General features: G+C 40.7%; 1 protein-coding gene and 1 non-coding gene across 3 annotated transcripts in view; both read left to right on the forward strand.

Annotated features, from left to right (window-relative positions):
- The first annotated feature begins 4,891 nt into the window (after positions 1 to 4,891).
- Positions 4,892 to 4,965, forward strand: trnan-guu (transfer RNA asparagine (anticodon GUU)). Its single transcript has one exon. It is a non-coding gene; the product is annotated as a tRNA-Asn (tRNA).
- A 3,527-nt stretch (positions 4,966 to 8,492) lies between these two features.
- Positions 8,493 to 18,562, forward strand: part of LOC103359678 (serine/threonine-protein kinase BRSK2-like) — a 182,710-nt gene continuing 172,640 nt past the window's right edge. For both annotated transcript variants that reach the window (XM_008285148.1, XM_008285149.1), the window contains exon 1: positions 8,493 to 8,694. In XM_008285148.1, the coding sequence (XP_008283370.1) occupies positions 8,601 to 8,694 (94 nt within the window). In that variant the 5' untranslated portion in view covers positions 8,493 to 8,600. The remainder of the gene's footprint in view (positions 8,695 to 18,562) is intronic.

Raw genomic sequence — 18,562 nt, forward strand, 5'->3', positions numbered from 1 at the left:
TAGAATCACCAATTAACCTCAGCATGATTTTGGACCTTGTGGGAGGAAGCCGGAGACCACTGCACAAGATAAACAAGTTAATTTGCATTTGGAGGAGAGAAGAATGTCTAATTAAAATTGATGTTAAATTATTATTATTATTTTTTTTAAATCTGTAAATGTACATTCTACATGTGTATTGTCTTGATGCGGCTGTCGTTTCAACTCTGCTCTGAGTGCTGTTCTATATTTTTGTTGCATAATGAACCAGCACTGAAATTAAATTTGTGGAAACAGTATTTCAAACGGGATACAATTTGTTGAAAATGAGGCATTCGGTGTTAAATTAATTAGAAGCACCTCTGAACACGAAAAAACAAAACGAGGAAAGATTCAGACTCCATTTTTTTTCCACTGATGAGAGTTTGAGCTGAAATATCGAGCCTCATCAGTTTTCTGTTGATGGAAAATATATTCAAATCAACTCCGTGCATTTCTCTGATTAATGTGCTCCTCTGAGACACTATGAGCACCATTGCGATGTTTCTTTAAAAAACTGATTTTCTCATATAAAGTTCGGGACAAATCTTCTGTCCTCGTCTCAGCTCAGTGAGTCACTCTTTATCAGTGTGCTGTCAGAAGAGATGTTCTCTCATTTGGCTTCTTTTTGACTTGAAGTACCAAATACGTATGTGAGTCGATGTGTGCGAGAGAGTGTGCATTATCCTGCTCCGATGGCAAGGCGGCCACAATAGAGCTGACTAATGCAGAAATAGACTGCAGGCTAAGCTTCTTTTTTTCCAGAAATGTCTTGAAAAGTGAAGGGTGCATTCTGTGGCCCGTTCCCACAATATTTTTATCTCCCCCTTCATCCGGTGCTATAGAAAAGTGCGTCACCAGTGTCAAGTACGCACAAACGCACACCTCCTCACACAAAGCATTCCTATACATGTATCGTGTCAGTGCCATTGTAGCGCATAATAAAAAGCTAAATCTAAATACAGGGTTTAATGCATGTGAGTGTGTGTTCCCTGTGTGGCGACATCTTGTTTCAGTGGGTAAAACAAGGATGCGGTCTGCTCGTCTCTGGTGTTAATGGTTGTCTTCTGACACAGCTCATTATTTTGGTGAAGAGGGAGGTGGAAGAAAAAGGATGGAAATAAAATGAGACAGAGAAAGAGAGAGAGATCTTCAGGCGGTGAGTTAGATCAAATATACAAAGCTAAAGCCAGTAGCTGACTAACTTAGCCTACGAGGTGCAGTCAAAAAGATTTCAAGACTGTGCCTATGTTATATCCTATTTACCTCTGCCAAGGAGGTTATGTTTTAGCTGGCGTTTATCTGTTTGTTGGTTGGTTTGTTTGTTAGCAAGATAACTCAAATAGTTATGAATGGTTTTCATTTAATTTTCAGGAAATGTTGAAAAAGGCACAATGAACAAATGATTAAATTTTGGTGATGTTCTGGCTTACCGTCTGGTTATTTTGTCATAAAACAGTAAATGCCATTAAGTGTCACAATAGTGCTGTCATTGCGCTGTTTGTCCACTAGATGGAGCTCTGACTCAATTCAGTCCTTCAGTCCTCACCGCTTTCTTCTCAGTAGTTTAGGAGGAAGCTACAGCCAGGCAGCGTTACAGCAGTGGGCTGAGCGGAGCTGCTGACAGATAAGTTTATAACGACGTTGTGACATTAACAATGACTCAACATGTCTCCTGTTTCACTTTAACTCTCTTTGCCATGTGTCATAACAACTGACGCATGCTTTGTTGCGTCGACAATAACATCGCTGTAGTTATACAGGCCTAGCATAGTGTTAACTAACAGCTTCAAAGCCAGTAAGTAACTGCAGAAATAACGTTAGTGTACAAAATATTTGAGAGTACAGAAAGACCGTTCTGATTCTCCATGAATCTAATAGTGTTCACATTGGCTGGAAATCACAATATGGGTGGAAATTAGACGCTTATCGGAGGTCTGCACTCTCCAAGTGCTTTTCTAGGTAGCTTTGTTTTCCTTCTGTGTCCATTCCCTAAGAGAGCTGGTGGCTGTATTACGAAGTGACATTAGTGGGTTAGCGAGGTATGTTGAACTTAAAGTCAGTTTTTAGTGTCATGAAAGTGGCTCTCTTTTTAACCTGCTAGATCACCATGGTAACTTATGCTGTTGAGCTGATCTGGTCAAAGGCAGGATGTGTTCAGAGTTTTGGATTTAAATCATCTGTAAGAAGCGTGTCCCTTTTCATGTCTTTATGATTCTCTCTGAATGATATAGATTCCTATGCAGGGGAATATGTTTATACCTTAAAACCTTTGCTGTATGTGATCTTGCCACCTTTTAATGGCTGCAGATGTCTCTGTGGCACAATTGGTCAGCGTGTTCGGATGTTAACTGATAGGTTGGTGATTTGAGCCCACCCAGGGACGATTTGTGCTTAAGTGACTACTTGACATGGTTGAGGTTCAGAGAAAGCTCCAACAACTGTCTGACTGCAGTGCCACACAGTGAATGAGACTTGACATTATGTCCTGGGAGTTGAACTATGAAGTGGAATTCATTCGTAAACAAGTCTTCAGTGTCATGAAGGTGGCTGGCTTTTAACCTGCCTAGATCTCCATGGTAACTGATGCTGTGGAGCCACCCTGGTCTGTAGCAGGTTACGTTCACAGTTTCTGACTTAAATGAGTGTAAGTTAAACTGACTCCTTTTTACCAAATCATCTTTTTTGATGATTCTCTATGGCCGATATAGAACTTCAGCTGAGGGAATGTGTTTTATCTGCAAACCTGTTGAGCTGTATGTTACTGATGCTCCTGTATGAAGCTGTGCAGTATCAGTATCGCACACCGTAGGCATCGTGTTGCCACAGATGCTTTTATGTTTGGTCCTGAAGTACTTAATGTATATATTTGTAATAAGATCATATACGGATGATTGATCTCACCACTGGCAGTTGTTGCCATCTCCAAGGATAAACTAATGTTTCCACTTTTGTGGGTAGGTGTAGATTGAAGGTTGGGAACACGCTCACCTTCACTGAGAGGGCACAAGTAAGTGCCTGATAATTGTTGTTGTAGACGCCCTCCTCTGTTTACAGATACCTTTTCCAGTTTAACATAGATGGTTTCTTTCACTCCTCTTTCAAACATCTGTCTTCTCTGTCCACAATAAGAAGTACTTGTTGTATACATCTTTGTGGTGAGATCATTTATAGATGTGTGATCTTGCCTACAGGGCTATAGACGTCTCTGTGGAGCAATCGGTCAGTGCTTTTGGCTGTTTACTGAAAGGTTGGTGGTTTGAGCCCACCTGGACATGTTTTTGTGCTTAAATAACTACTTGACATGATTGAGAAACTTGCAAAAAGAGTCTGATTATGTCTCACTGTAAATAAGACTTAAAATTATGCCCTGATGTCAAAAGTAAATCAACACAAATTAAGACTGCATTTAAAATAATTTGAGGTTTTGCTGCAGGCGCAATTTGATGGTAACTGAAATTCTGGTGCTTGACATTTGACTGTTAATACAGAAAGAAAACTTGTTTAGTCCATCTGTCTAAGTGAAGCCACTTCAAACTATGTCTTCTACATGTAAATAACAAGCACAGGTGTGTATTGAAACAAGACTTCACACCTATGCCAATTTCTGTTTGACAGCAGCTGTCAGCGGCGTCATCACTCAGCGCATTCGGCTGTGAACTGAAATGGTTCTAAGTCAAGACCATCCAAGGGCATTTGTGCTAAATAATAGAAATTCTGTGATTACAATTTGATGCTTGCTAAGAAATTATGCTTCAGGAAAAATGGTAGAATTCTATCTTTTTGAGTATAGTTTTGAAAAGCATTTCACTATCAAGCCTCAGTTCCCCAGATCTAACTGAATGGTTGTGAGTCCCTAGAATTTGTTTCTCTTCCCCAAAGCACATGGCTAATTTGCCTGTTAATGACCCAAGACTGACATGCCTCGAGGTGTGAATGGTTTTAAAACTGAGACATCCATGGCCTTTAAACGGTGGCAAGATCACGGTGGCAAGATCACGCATCCTTAAATAATCTTGCTACAATGCCGTATACAGCAGTTACCTTGCCTTGTCTTACCTCAGCTGACAGTTTCAAAACCATTCACACCTTGGGGCATGTCAATCTTGGATCATTAACAAGCCATTTAAATCCAAAACTCCAAAGAAAACCTCGTCCCAACCAGGTTAGCTCAACAGTACAAGTTTCCAAGGTGATCTGGCAGGTTAAAAGACAGCCACCTTTGTGCATTCGGCTGTTAACCGAAAGGTTGGTCGTTCAAGCCCACCCAGGGACGTCTTGTGCTTAAAAGACCACTAAAGAAGTAATGCTCTCAAACAGGAAGACCATGCTTGGAAAGTAACTCTGTAGAATACTTCGAAAACTTCTCAGTGTCACAAGAAAATGTGAAAGATTGTTCATTATTTTTCAGCATAGTCTTCCTTAACTTCAGTGCACTTGGTCTACTGATGTTCAAGCTTCTCTATCCCTTTGCAAAAAAAGGTCCCATGTTGAGTCTCAAGATACTCCTCAACAGCATAGATATCAGAACTCTGAAAATGGCGACTATGCAAGGACGATCTCAGTTTGGGAAACAGATGTCAGATGGTGCAAATCGGGTGAATAAGGTGCTTTGGACAACAGTTTAAAGCAACATTTGGCTGCTTCTGCCACCTGTGCTGTGTACATGAAAGCATGGTCTTGGAGCAACCGCAGCCAGCTCGAAGCTTTCCTCTTCTTTTTTCTGATTGCTTTAAACATTTGAGTTTTCATGGACAGTGATAGAAGGCTTTATAGTACACAGTTATGCTCTACAATAGGACTTATGCCCCTTGGTGACAGGTGATGCAGTGAACTGGATGCCTGATCTCGCCACCATTTAAAGGCAGTAGATGTCTCTGTGGTGCAATCGGTCAGCGCATTCGGCTGTTTACTGAAAGGTTGGTGGTTCGAGCCCACCCAGGGACGTTTTGTGCTTAAATGACCAGTTAACATAGTTGAGAGATAAAGAAACCTGCAAAAACAGTCTGAGCAGTGTTACAGCATACATGAAACTCCTCATTTTGTCACCAGTACCACAAAGTGGAATTAGTGGGTAAGCAAGGTGTGTTGAGCCTAAAGCCTGAGTTTTGAGTTTCACAAAATGTGCTCTTTTTTTTGACCTGCTAGACTGCAATGGTAACTAATGCTGTGGAGACAACGTGGTCTGGAGCAAGTTACATTCAGAGTTTGAAATTAAATCAGCTGTAACAATTATCTTGATTGAAACAAATCATTTCCAAAAAAAAATTCTTATGCATTTTTACATTTTATACCAACATTCGTCTCTTGCATAATTTGTAGTAGCAGTGCTTTTTAACGTCTTAATTTTTACATTCCTTGTTGTTCCCAATTGAAACAACCAGTTGACTGATGTAGCGTCACGCCGTCGTGTCATTTTGTGTGGAAGAAGAGTCATGTGTCACAGCTGACGCTAAGAACTTTCTGAAGTACCCTTGTAAACAATATTTGCCAAATTCAAAAACAAAGAAGAAATTTGATGGAGTTCATGTTAGTATGATTAGTATGATTTAAAATGCACTGTCACTAAACAGCCAGCTGTGGTGTCCTCTGAATCGTCAAACACTGTGGTGAAAGAGATATTTTGACACTGTCATTAGTCGTGTGTCTCTCCTCAGAGGCCTGGCTGATTATGGCAGATTATTTCACATGGAGGTGATTAGGACGGTGCAGCTTTACAGCCACAACGGCTTCTGCAGCTGTCAAACAGCCACCGGGGGATCAGACGCCAGAGATCAGGCTGCTGGAGAGCTCGCATGGTGGCACGAGTCCACAAGAAGACTCCTGATTGATCTGTGGGCCGAAGTCTCAGCCTTCCCCTGTGATGGAGGGTGGGGTGTGGGGGGTGTGGGGTGGTTTTACATTAATTAACAGGAAGTAATTTGAGGGAAAGCTGTCCCGTGGCGAGCAGGTCTGGTAAAACGAAGCCCCCCTCATCTTTGTTAGGGACATGGATTTGATGGTGGGGGAGGTTAGAGGGAGGCAGAAGGAGGAGTGGGAGGTAGGGACGGTGGAGGTGGGGGGGGCCCATCTGCCACTGAGCGTGCTGGGTCAAAAGGCTTTTGTTGTGAAGGAGTGATGAGACAGATAGATGGTCGTTGTCACCCACCGCTGGTTTAATCAAGTGAAAGTGTCCCAGCGTGTAACATGTTCAGTCCCCCACCAGCTCCACCACCACACACACACACACACACACACACACACACACCACACACACACTAACACACAGAGACACACAAGCCACCCACAGTGACAAATAAAGATGTCTCACCTTCAGCTAATAACTCAGAGTTGGAATAAATGGATGAAACAAGTAGTTTATAAATAAAGTGATCAGATGTGTGCATGAAAACAGGGCATAAATGATTTTTTTCAGTTTATTACAGTGATGAGGAAGTGCAAAGAGTCTTTTTGGAAAACTTCTGGATGTTTGTGGCCTTATTTTTTTTTCCATTTTGCACCATATTTGTTGTATTTATAGATTTAAAACAGAGAAGTTCTGAACAGTGGCAGCCTTTCATGTCTCACTGTCATCTCGACCCCAATTCAATCAAAAAAACCCCTGCGATGCGAAATATGTGCGCATGCGTGGCCCCTAATTAAAGCAGCTGCGTCAAGCCGAGATGGCAGCGGAAAGCAGGAGGATTGGCCTTCAAAATAAAACGATGTTGCTCTATATGACTGAAAACTGTGGGAAAGAAGGTTTTAAACTTCAAAGCATCAGCCCTCACTAAAAAAATCATAAAAATTATGAAAATAAATGCAGTTTTGTGTTACAATAATAATAATGTATGTGGTTGATTCTTTACACTGATTAAAGTCAGTGATTTACTTTGTATATTTTAAATTGCTCCAAAATGCCAGAATTTTAAGATCTTATTTATCAAGAAATTAAATGAACAAGATCAGTCAATGCAGTGTTGTGTTACTAAAATCTGTAATTTCCAGCGACAAAGTGAAAATCTGCCAAGTTGCTATACCAAGACATCAAAAATGTTATGAATATTGTCATTACTGTAGAGCTTATCATATTTGAAAACTGGTTGTATTACTGCATACAGTTATAAAATAGAGCTCATATTTCATACAAATTCTATTTTCCAGACATTAGGGAATTTGGTAATTTGGTTCCAACTGCAAGGTGGTTAGCATCGTTGCCTCACAGCAAGAAGGTTGCCGGTTCACGAGGACACCCAGGATCTTTCTGCGTGGAGTTTGCATGTTCTCCCCGTGCAGCGTCGGTTCTCTCCAGGTTCTCCGACTTCCTCCCACAAGGTCCAAAAACATGTTGAGGTTAATTGGTGATTCTAAATTGTCCGTAGGTGTGAATGTGAGTGTGCTTGGTTGTCTGTCTCTAAGTGTAGCCCTGTGATAGACTGGTGACCTGTCCAGGGTGTCCCCTGCCTTCACCCTAAGTCAGCTGGGATAGACTCCAGCCCCCCATGACCCTAGTGAGGATTAAGCGGTAGATAATGGCTACAGCAAAATGGACATAATCATTTTCATATTTGAATAAGTGGTGACAAAAAGCAAAACTTTCCATTCCCGCTAAAATCGTGACTCAAATTGCAGTGCTTGTCAAAAATCATCACAATGCGATTTAAAATAAATACAGCTCAATCCTACCAAGACTCAAACATATTCCTAAAGAAAAACCAAGGAAATCAGATAGAAATATTATCACAAAATTAGTTGCTAAAGTTTAGAACTTCACAACTTGTCATATATGAGGACTAGTTGCTTGTCTTATGTGATATTCAGCCTGATATTGTTATTGAGCTTTTGGACTGTGTACAAGAAGCAGTGTAAGGGGTTGACACTGTGGTTTGTAATTGTAGTTGACCAAATGATTACCTCTGATAGAAATAACCTGCAGATTGACCTGTAGTGAAAATATGGTGATTGATAGTTGCAGAGTTAACCTAATAAAACATCTTACACAATATTATAAGAGTATATCAGTTTTATGCATCTATTTTAAAACAACTGTAAATAATCAGAAACATGTCTGTTTTCAGGAAAGTGGCCTGTTTTCCATTTTCACTTGTGTGCTAATTCACAAACCAACAATCGCCTGTCGGTGACTTAACGTGCTTGTGTTTTGAAAGGGGCTCCCGGAAGTGTCCTCTAAGACTGGCCGTGGTTTGACGCAGGCTGCTGGAGCGGCAGCAGCGGCAGTAGATGCTGTCCCATCATCAGATCACACCCAACGGGGCTGCAGCGCACCGCTCCTCCGGCACCAACATCATGACACCCAGGTTCAAAACCGCAATCTGAGCCGCACCGAGGACCGAACCTGCGGAGAGACACCGTGAAGCACCGGCACTGGAGACATACGCACGCACACATACACACACACACACACACACGCGCACGCACGCACGGGGACGCGAATATTGCAGCGACCAGCAGCCTCATAGACGGAAACGCCGAGCGAGGCGAACTCCACTGCGCCGCGGAATTGCGCTTTTCGCTCCAGAGACGCGTCCCGCTCGGACACCCGCAAGAGAAATTGCTCCCGGCGAGTCGTTTCACCCCGAAACATGTCATCGACGGGCAAGGACGCCAACAGCGGGCATTACGCCAACTATGTGGGACCGTACCGCCTGGAGAAGACGCTGGGCAAAGGACAGACAGGTTAGTGAAAGCAGCCCCGTCATGAAACGCGTGGTGCGGCCGGGGCTCGTCACCAGCACCTGCCTCTCTGACATCACGCCGGGGTGCAGTTTTTTTTTGTTTTTTTTGCATTTGCGTGTTCTGAATGCGGGGAAACGGGAGGCGGGTGACAATTGCGGGTGTTTTTTTTGGTGGATGCGGCTGTGCTGAATGCAGGGGGAGACGCTGCTCTCATGATGATGATGATGATGATGATGATGATGGTGGTGGTGGTGGTAGTGCGCCTTTAATCCTTGTTGTCAGGCAGAGAGGGCTTGGTGATAATGGGCCCTTGTGATTTTTCTTGTCTCTAATTCCGTTATAGCATCCATCTGTCACATGGGCCCGCTCTGCAGAAGCTGCTGCACTGTCCGGTCCCTGCACACACATTCAGCTCATAGGTTAACACACACACACACACGCACACACATACACACACTGTACTGCAGCTGCAACATCCCACATTTCTGCATTAGTTTAAATGCTGCAGTGCTCTTTTTTTTTTGGAGGGGGGGCCTCTCCGGCTCATATTTTCTGATGCAGGCCCTTCTGATGTACTGTATGTTCAAACAGCAGGTTGGCATTTATCACTCAGCGCTTGTCAAACCCAAAGTGTGATTTTTCAGCTGCATAAAAGGCTGCATGAGTCATTTTGGTGGACTGGGACCGTTCCTGAGGTGTTGTTTCAGTCTATTTTTGAATCCGTAGCTCGGTTTGATGTTGTATTTTCCTGCATTAGGCTGTAAGTGCTTATTAACTGTACTGCATCTGTTCAGGTATGAAAACCCTCCCGAGCTGTCCAGGTGCGTGTTACCAAGCAGTCTAGATGGTCAGTCGTTTTCAGCTGCGTCCATGCATTTTTTTATAGTAGATATCTGATGACACTCATGTTAGTTAACCCTCTGAACTCCAAACAGTTTCTGGGAATTTTTTTTTACTGATTTCTGTCACATTTTTACTGACTGTGGGCTCATTTTTCCTTGCAAGTCCTGCACCTGTATGGAGACAACACAACCATGACTAGAAAAATGATAACTCAGAAGTATTTAGTGCATAAATCATAAAAAAAATAGGAATAAAAGTTGAATTTCTTTGATTATTTGCTTTACAGAAATTGAAAAAACTGGGATCAGCATGTACACAAAATCCCACAAGTGTTAGTAATACTGGGAAAAATGGAGGCTTGACACACATTTTTACAACTTCTACTGACCTGGAAAGATATTTCACCGGGATGAAGGTATCTTTAAAAAAAAAAATTGCAGAATTTTTGAGCTGCATTTACTTTATCAATCCTGTATGTTTTACTTCCCTTTCAGCCAATCTTGTCGTCCTCTCTCTGCTCTCTTTAAACACATCCTGCAGTTCAACTGACAACTCTGAATTTTTGTCAGCTTAGTCAGTCGTGGCTTCTCAGTTGTGTCGGAGGACAACAGGTTTTTTTTTTTTTGGTTGTTGTGGTAAAATATCATGATTTTAAGATTATTTGTAACTTTTCCAGGTGAATCTACACATGGCTCATGGCTAGTTCGAGGACTGTCAGAAAGTAGAAAACCTGAGAATTTTTCCAGTTTTGACAGCTTCTGGCTCTGATAAAAAAAAAAAAGTGCCACTGTGGTGATTTTTATTTTAAAGAAAACATTTAGAGTAAATCTGTTGGCAGTTTTTTGGGCATTGCATCAAGATTCAGCTGTATTTCACCAGTAGGAACCTCTTGCAGCTCCAGTACCGGGACGTGGTTTGTTTCTATAGTTGGAACAGCGATATGGTTGACTGCATGGATGTCTCAGGCCGGCCTCTCTGCTTCAGATGTCCCACCATCTGTGATCACATGCAGCCAGTGATGATCAAGGTTTCTCCCCCTAGTTTCAGCAGGTAGACGCGATACGCTGCTCTGTTCCCTCGGTGAGTGAATAATTCATAACCAGCCAATTAGCTGGTTGCCGGAGTTGGATTGTAACAGCCTGTGTTGTTGTTGCTGTATTAATCACACAATTTTTCTATTTAGCACATGCAGTAGTGTCCGTTTAACTTAACAGACTTTTATTTGTGCTTCATCAGAGAACTTGAGGAAAGGTTTGGTCTACGTCACCACTGTGCTTTGCTTTAGGACAGATTACTTTCCTTTGATAGATCCATTTCTTTCCATTGATTCCATGAGTAGCGTTTGTTGTACAATAGCTGATTCTTTCATTACAGCCATGATGTCTGGAGATCTTGAAAAACCTTAAGAAGCACTTAAAAAGCACTGAATTAAGTTCTCCCCCCCTCCAAAAAAAAAATCTTAAAAGTTTCTAAACAAACTTAAACTTCCTTTTCAAACATCTTAATTATGTTTTTCTTTCCTGCCATAGACAGTAATGTGAAATCTAAATGCTTTTTGCAAATAGATGTTCTACGTCATACTATATAAAGTCAGAACTGGATTTTAGTCGAGCTGTGAGGATTAATTAAATCACTTGTCAGCTATTAAATCAATCACCAACTTTTTTGATAATCAATCAATTTGATTAACTTAAAAATAATAATAAAAAAAGCTCTAAATTCTCAGATTTTCGTTTGCTTTCCTTTTTCTCCTCTCTGATAGTAAACTGAATATCTTTGGGTGTTTGATTGAACAAGATGTCTGTTATCTTGACCTTTGGGAAACACTGACATTTGTCACCATTTTCTGACATTTTTATAGCCCAAACAACAAATCAATTAATCAAGGATTATCACATAGCAGTTAAAATGATAAATGTTAGTTGTAGCCCTGGATTGTTGTGACAACACTGTGACAACTGCAGTAAATACAGTTGTTTAGAAGCTCATTAAGGGACGTGGGTTGAGTTTTATAAAAACCTAAATTATCAAAGATTAGTCTTGATTTCTGGTCTTCTTTGGGGTGGAACTTGAGCAGAATTTCAGTTTATGGCGTTTCTTCACCTCAGAAAGGCCATCAGTGTGGTATTAGATGTAGCTGAACATCATTGGCAGTGATTTAGTGGTCTGGAATCAGGCTCGTTTAAGTTTCATTGAACATTTGTTTTTTCCAAGTGAGGTTCAGCTCCCGGCGTCTACATCCTTTCTCTGCATTTGAAACAGGTGTGGTGTTTGGGCCGAGCAAATTCCCTGCTCTGCTGTTTGGGCAGGATAAAGAGCGGAGACTGTCGTCTTCTCGCACCATCTCAAGTGCAAATTGCCTCTTGGGGGATAATTAGAGTATTTTAAATTGACTGAAATGTCATTGAGGCAGCTGTGCAGGTTGCTGTAAGCTGATTTACAGAATCAACAGCTCTCAAATCTACATACTTCTTCAGTCGTCATTACAAACAGCTTCTAGAAACTCTCGTCTCAGCCTGCGGGCCAGTTGAAATTACTGGCATGAACATGTTCTTTATGCAGCAGTACATTAAAACTCATCGCTGTCCGTGTTTTCTGCTTTGCTTTCTGGGTTTTTCTACTTGAATGAAGTGCAGCGTTGCACTTGGACATAGTCATCCGCTGGTGCAGCGTCTTCATCTCTGACTGACAGCAACCACAGAGTCTCGTAACCTTTAATGCTGTTGTTCTATGCTCACACTGACTGACATTTCTGGAGCGGCAGAAGGTGGTTAAGTGCATATGCATGTAGAAATCATCTGCAGGGATGTGTACGTGTCTGTGTGTGGTGAAGCAGCTGTAGCGCTCGCTGCAGAAGGATGATAGTCTGCTCGTTGAGGGCTGTTCGTATGAATCCAAAGCTGTGCTGCTGAGCTGGCAGACAGGGAAGTCCGAATATCATTAATCCTCCTACACAAGTGCAGGCCAAGCTTCTTGTTACTGTGTGTGTGTTTGTGTGTTTGTGGAAAACACAGACTATCTCTGAGGGAGTGCACTAATCGTATATTTGCATAATGTTTGACGTGAACCAGATTTGTGATATGATTTCATTGGTTCATTAATTGCAACGGAGGCAAACAGTCACAACATAAGACCAAATTGTTTCCAAGTAATAAATCACAGTCGGTTTCTGTTCATCATATACAGTATGCTTGAATATTTTTTTAAAATCTGTGCATCTGTGAGAAAGAACAACATTTCATTTACTCTGTTAACAGATATTATTACTACTCGAGTTATTATTTTTAGAGCTGTGCAGCAAATCTGAAAGTTTCAGCACCAAAGAAGACTTTTTTACTGTACATTTAAGGGAAAGTGAAGATCCTTTTCTTCATAACCCTTTTATTTTCCAATGTGAAAGAAGCAAAACTTGTTAAATGTTCCCTTTATGCTGTTAGAATACAGTCTAATAAAAATTAAAAAAATATACAAATCTATATGTATCATCAGACATCAGAGCAGAGGTTTAACTTTTCATACAGTTTCCCATCATCAGTGAAGGCTGCAAGTAACATGGAATGATTATTAATATTATTATATACAGCAAATATGCACATTTCAGTGCCAATACCAAAATGAGAATTGTTTTTACTGTACCTTTGAGAGAAAATGGGCAAAAAAAGAAGCTAAAATTATAAGATGTTCCCCTTTTCTCATTAAAATACAGTCTTAACCGGTAAAAAGTTGGATTTATTTCAGGAATTCTGATTATAAATCAGATCAGTGATTCAGTTTTAGCTTTTAATGCATAACAGTTTTCCTTAATCTGGACTATGGACAAAAGAAGCATGTCTTAGCTGATGAAACCTGCAAAATATGGCTGCAAATAAAGTTCATGCCAAAGGGAAAGTTAATCAGAAGCAGTTCTAATTAAGCTGTAAATGTTCACTGGTTTACCAATTTTAAAACTGAGATTTGCTGCATCTTTCTTTATATTAAATAAAACATTTGAATATCTATGAATTTTACTGTTAATTAAAAAAAAAACAAGCAATTTGATCAGAGTCACCTTTTATTTTCCAGGAAACTTTACATTTTCTGATATTTTATAGTTCAGTTAATTGAAGAAATGATGGAGTAGTCGTTCCTTTCGACCCTACTTTTCCTTGCTCATGTAAAGCTTTTTGAATTGCCATATAAATACAGCTGCCTTTGCCGTACTTCACTTTTTATAAACTGTGTTTTCAACCAGAGGAAAGTGTCTTCAGTCTGAAGTGACGCAAAGTGGTTGCAATTGTGTTTCTGTCTTTTAGCTTGTGTGACCACAGAGGCTGGTTGGAACATAAACTCTTCTCTCACTTTTAAAATTCTGATGAATGCTTTTGTTTTGCGCCCCCAGTGATGAGCCTGCAGTTGGAACAATGCCTTCATGGTTGTGTGTGTGTGTGTGTGTGTGCGGCGGTCGAAGCTGAATGGCGAGAGGCTGTGCTGACTCTGAACAATTAGTCAGTCTGTTTCCACGAGTGTGTGTGAGTGTGTATGAGGGCTAAAGTACTCGTCTTTTTACACTGGTTTCCCAGGCTCCGTGCGGCGCTCATTTTCTAAGTGTTGTCCAACAGTTGGGCCGGTTGTCATGGTTTCATCTCTCCTCCAGCGACAATGGCCGCTCTTTTCCATCTTGGTGCTCGCTGCAAGACTGCAAGCCGCCAGTCTTTTCCTCTTTCTGTTCTCACATCTGAGCCTCGCTGATCTGCTTTTTCACCAACTTTCTACCCTTTGTGTTGGAACCAAGAGTCTAAAGGAATTTTAGATTGCTGGCCTGCTATAAAGTCAAGTGTGTGTTGAATGGCATGACTGGTGCTGGAGCTTTGAAGCTAAGACCAGTGTTTGGATATGCTTTTTTAATAAAATCTCTGCATAATTAACACGTTTGATCCCTTAAATTGCTTTAAAGAAATTGCGAATTGTTTCTTACAGTTGGAATCCATTTAAACCGACCGAATGAGTTCAATTGAATATATAATCTGACTGACATTACGCTGCTTGCTAACATAGTGCAGTATTATCTTGACATTATGGAAATTTCAGGCTGTAAAGCAAAGCCAGATGGCAAAAATGTTTTATAGCCTGACCAATACTGGATTTTTTTTGTGAATTGAGATTTGATACAGATATTTGAAGTTTAAGAATCCAGAACCACAAAGTTTGATTCATATAAACACATAACAGAACCATCCATCCATCCATTATCTATACACCGTTTAATCCTCACTAGGGTCATGGGGGTCTGGAGTCTATCCCAGCCGACTTAGGGTGAAGGCAGGAGACACCCTGCACAGGTCACCAGTCTATCACAGGGCTACACTTAGAGACAGACAACCAAGCACACTCACATTCACACCTACAGACAATTTAGAATCACCAATTAACCTCAACATGTTCTTGGACTGTGTGGGAGGAAGCTGGAGAACCCGGAGAGAACCCACACTGCACGGAGAGAACATGCAAACTCCATGCAGAAAGATTCCGGTGCCCCCACCGGGACGCGAACCGGCAACCTTTTTGCTGCGAGGCAACAGTGCTACCAACTGCAGCCCCATAACAGAACCAAGATGTTGTATTTTGTCTTTTATTGCATTACTCATTTTGTTTGTTTTTACCAGATTGTATGTAAAGCAAGATATTTTACTGTTGAAAGATAGAACTGAAAGAAAGCACTTGCTTTTACATGGACAAAAAATCCTTTGATACACAGTTTCTAGGGGTTTTATCGGTGACTAGAGGGGCACTTGAACAGAAGGGAGTCCAGAATTACAAATATAAAGCCACAACTGTTGTTTTCCTTCAAGTGACAGGGATTACTTTTGAGGAATGGGCAGGATTAGTCGACTAAATATCGCTACTCAGCACTACAATGCCAATTGGTTAAGTTAAGCAAACTCATTTTCAATATTTTATGCAATGTTGCGCAACTGCATCTAAGTTGTTGGACATCCACCATCAGTTGCTTGTGACTGCTGCCCTCCCTCTCCCTGCGCTAATGTCTGAATGTAGTCAACCAGCAGGGTGGGAAGTGGGACAGATGACATCAGGTTGTTTGCAGTCTGGTGTAAAACCACTCGATCGGAGAAATGTGTTCCCACGTTTAGCACCGTCGTGTGGATGTTAACCAGCAAGGAAAGGAGGCTGTTACTTTCTTACTTTTAGACTAGTTGGCTTGTCTAAATTTAAATTTGTGTTAAATCAAGAGGGGGGAGATTAGTCGTTAGAAGGATCTCTACCATCTCTGCTGCCTGTAATCTGGGGCACAGTTTGATCCTGGACTTCACCCCACATGGTAGCTCCAATGTAAACTCTACAACACTGTTTAAATGCGGTTTACTAAGCGGAACACGGTGAGTGATAGTTATTCTCTTTTACCTACATCTGCTGTAAACACAGTGCACCTGGATGTGCTGATACCCGAAACATATGGATCAAAGACACCCATAAAATCCATACGTATCCTGTGACAGCATTCATTTTTATATAGGAATGGGTGTGTGTGCAGTTGAGTTCTAATGAAAGTGTCATGTTATTGACGTGGAGCATCCTAAAGACTAGTCTCTGGGCCCCAGTAGAGGAGTGTGGTGTGCGGTGGGGGTGGTGCAGGCAGCAGGGAGAGCCCCAGCACAGATGGCTGCCTTTAGGTGGCTGAAATACAGCTTCATTATCAGCAGGTTGCAGGTGGTAACGCTCCCATCACTCTCACCGCGTATGCATGCATATGCACACTCCCATATGTGTGCGAGTGATGCCGTGCTTCCTTCAGTGTGTTTTATTGGACTTGCTGGCTTTACTTCATTATGCTACATTACATGCAAAGTAACACGAGAAAAAATTTATGCAATCTCATTTGCATACAGAGGAAGAGAAAACGTTTGAAAATCCTTTACAGTGTGATTTAATCCAACACCTAAAAAAAAAATCACCCCAGTCTCCCCTTTTAACAGCAAGTATTTCATAAATAGACGGTTTATTAAATGGCTTTTGTACACAACTGAATTGCAGTGTACAGACGTTTCCAATGTGGTCTCACAGTATATATGAAATGTATTTATTTAACGCGTTCATACTGTGCCCCTTTTCACAAATGGATCAACATGTTCCCACAGCATTTCTTTCAGTTTTTGAGCCCAAAATACAACAAAAATGGTTAATTTCACCGTGACTGCATAACTTGTGGTTGTAGGGCTGCTCTAAATTATTCTCATATAAGTTGAAAATGAGCTGAAAAGTGCACTCTGTTTTATAATTAGCTACAATCAAGCAGCTAGAGCATTTTATTTACTGCAGATGAAAGTAATGAGCTTGCAGATGGGGTAGGGTAATATGACTATATATATTTAAAGATAATGTAATTTTCAATTTTCTTTGTTTTTATGGTCTACACAGTGGTGGCAGTAAGTTCTTTCTTTATGTTTCCTAGAGGAACTTCTAGCAACTTTAGTAGAAAAAAAGTAGATTCAAAAATTTAAAAAAAAAAAGAAAAAACTAACAAAAATGGAGTTGAATATTAAAAGATATAGTATGAAAACAAAAAAGAGGAGAAACAAGAGGCAGAAGTATCAGACAGGAGCAGCTGCCTGGTCGTGGTAATATGATCTGTGTTGTGAACTACGTTGCTAAATGAGTTGATTAAATGTTTTGGTTAATCCTGTAGTTTTAATGTTGGAGTCCTGCTGCAGATTCGACCATTTCCGAGGTCTAACTGTCAGATTCAGTGCACAGATGTTTAGAAAAGGTGATTTAATTTTTTTCTAAAGTTAACAAAATTGGTCGTCAGCTTTAATGTAAACATGTAAATTTAATCATTTTCTTCGAAACTCCTTTTATTTATTTTTTTCACATTACAGCTTGTAGGGCATGTAATAGTTGCTAGGCAGCTCAGCAATACAAATGATTAGCTGAGGAGGAGGAGGAAGCAGGAACCAGCTCCGATTTAATTAGAGATGCATTATTGAATGTTATTGTGACTGAAGTGAATTAGAGCACAGTACATCATTCATACGATGGGGCTCATTCAAGGTGTTTATTGTCACATTACAATAAGTAGAATACATGGCAACTGTGCTGCATTATTTTAAATAATTCTGCCAGTAAAAGCAGCTATTAAGTCAAACTGGGCATCAGGTGATCATTATATTCAACTTTTTGCTTTGTTTACACAAACAATGGAGTAAAATAAAAGAGAAATTCTTTAATGTTTTAGCATCGTGTGCAATGAAACCAAGCAGCAATAAGTCGGCGCAATCAGACAAGAGGTCTTTTTTTTTAAAGTTATTTTTTTGGCCTTTTTTGCCTTTATTTGATAGTACAGTGAAAAGAGAGACAGGAAAGTGGAGGAGAAGAATCTGCAGCAAAGTGTCATGAGCCGGACCACTGCCTCTGGGACTTTAGCCCTGTACATGGGACACCAGCTCAACCAGGTGAGCTATCGCGGCGCCCCAACAAGATCGCAAACAATATTGAAATCTACAATACAAAAGTATAGTAGAAAATTAGTATGTACAAGTATCACCAATGGAAACAGTCATATAGCTTATTGTTGTAAGGACAGTTTATTAGCTGTTCTAAGAGCCATAAGTAACTTCTGAATATTGCACTTTGCTAAACTTCTAAGGAAACTGTACAGGTGTAAAGTTGTGCAAGAAAGTACACAAAAGATGCAGTTGTATGTATAAATGTATAGGTTCAGTATATAAATAGGTGAGAAGAAGGTGCAGAAACTGTAGAGAACTCCAGATTTTTTTAATATAACAGGAAGAAAATTGCCACAAGACACTCGGGTCCAGACAGTCAGTATTTGGCAGAGTTCAGTTCTGTTATGGCTCTGATATAGATGCTGTAGGAGGAAAACTTTGGAAAATTAGTTTCACATTTTAGCCTAACACAAACAGTACAAATGAACGGACTGTGTGTTTTTAAATTAAGAATTTGTTAATTGACAAACACATTGTGTCAGTTCAAACTAGGGACGCTTCACGGCAAATTGTGGGTAATTAAT

The sequence above is a fragment of the Stegastes partitus genome, unplaced genomic scaffold (assembly GCF_000690725.1).
Source record: "Stegastes partitus isolate 25-593 unplaced genomic scaffold, Stegastes_partitus-1.0.2 Scaffold388, whole genome shotgun sequence".
Taxonomy (NCBI): domain Eukaryota; kingdom Metazoa; phylum Chordata; class Actinopteri; family Pomacentridae; genus Stegastes; species Stegastes partitus.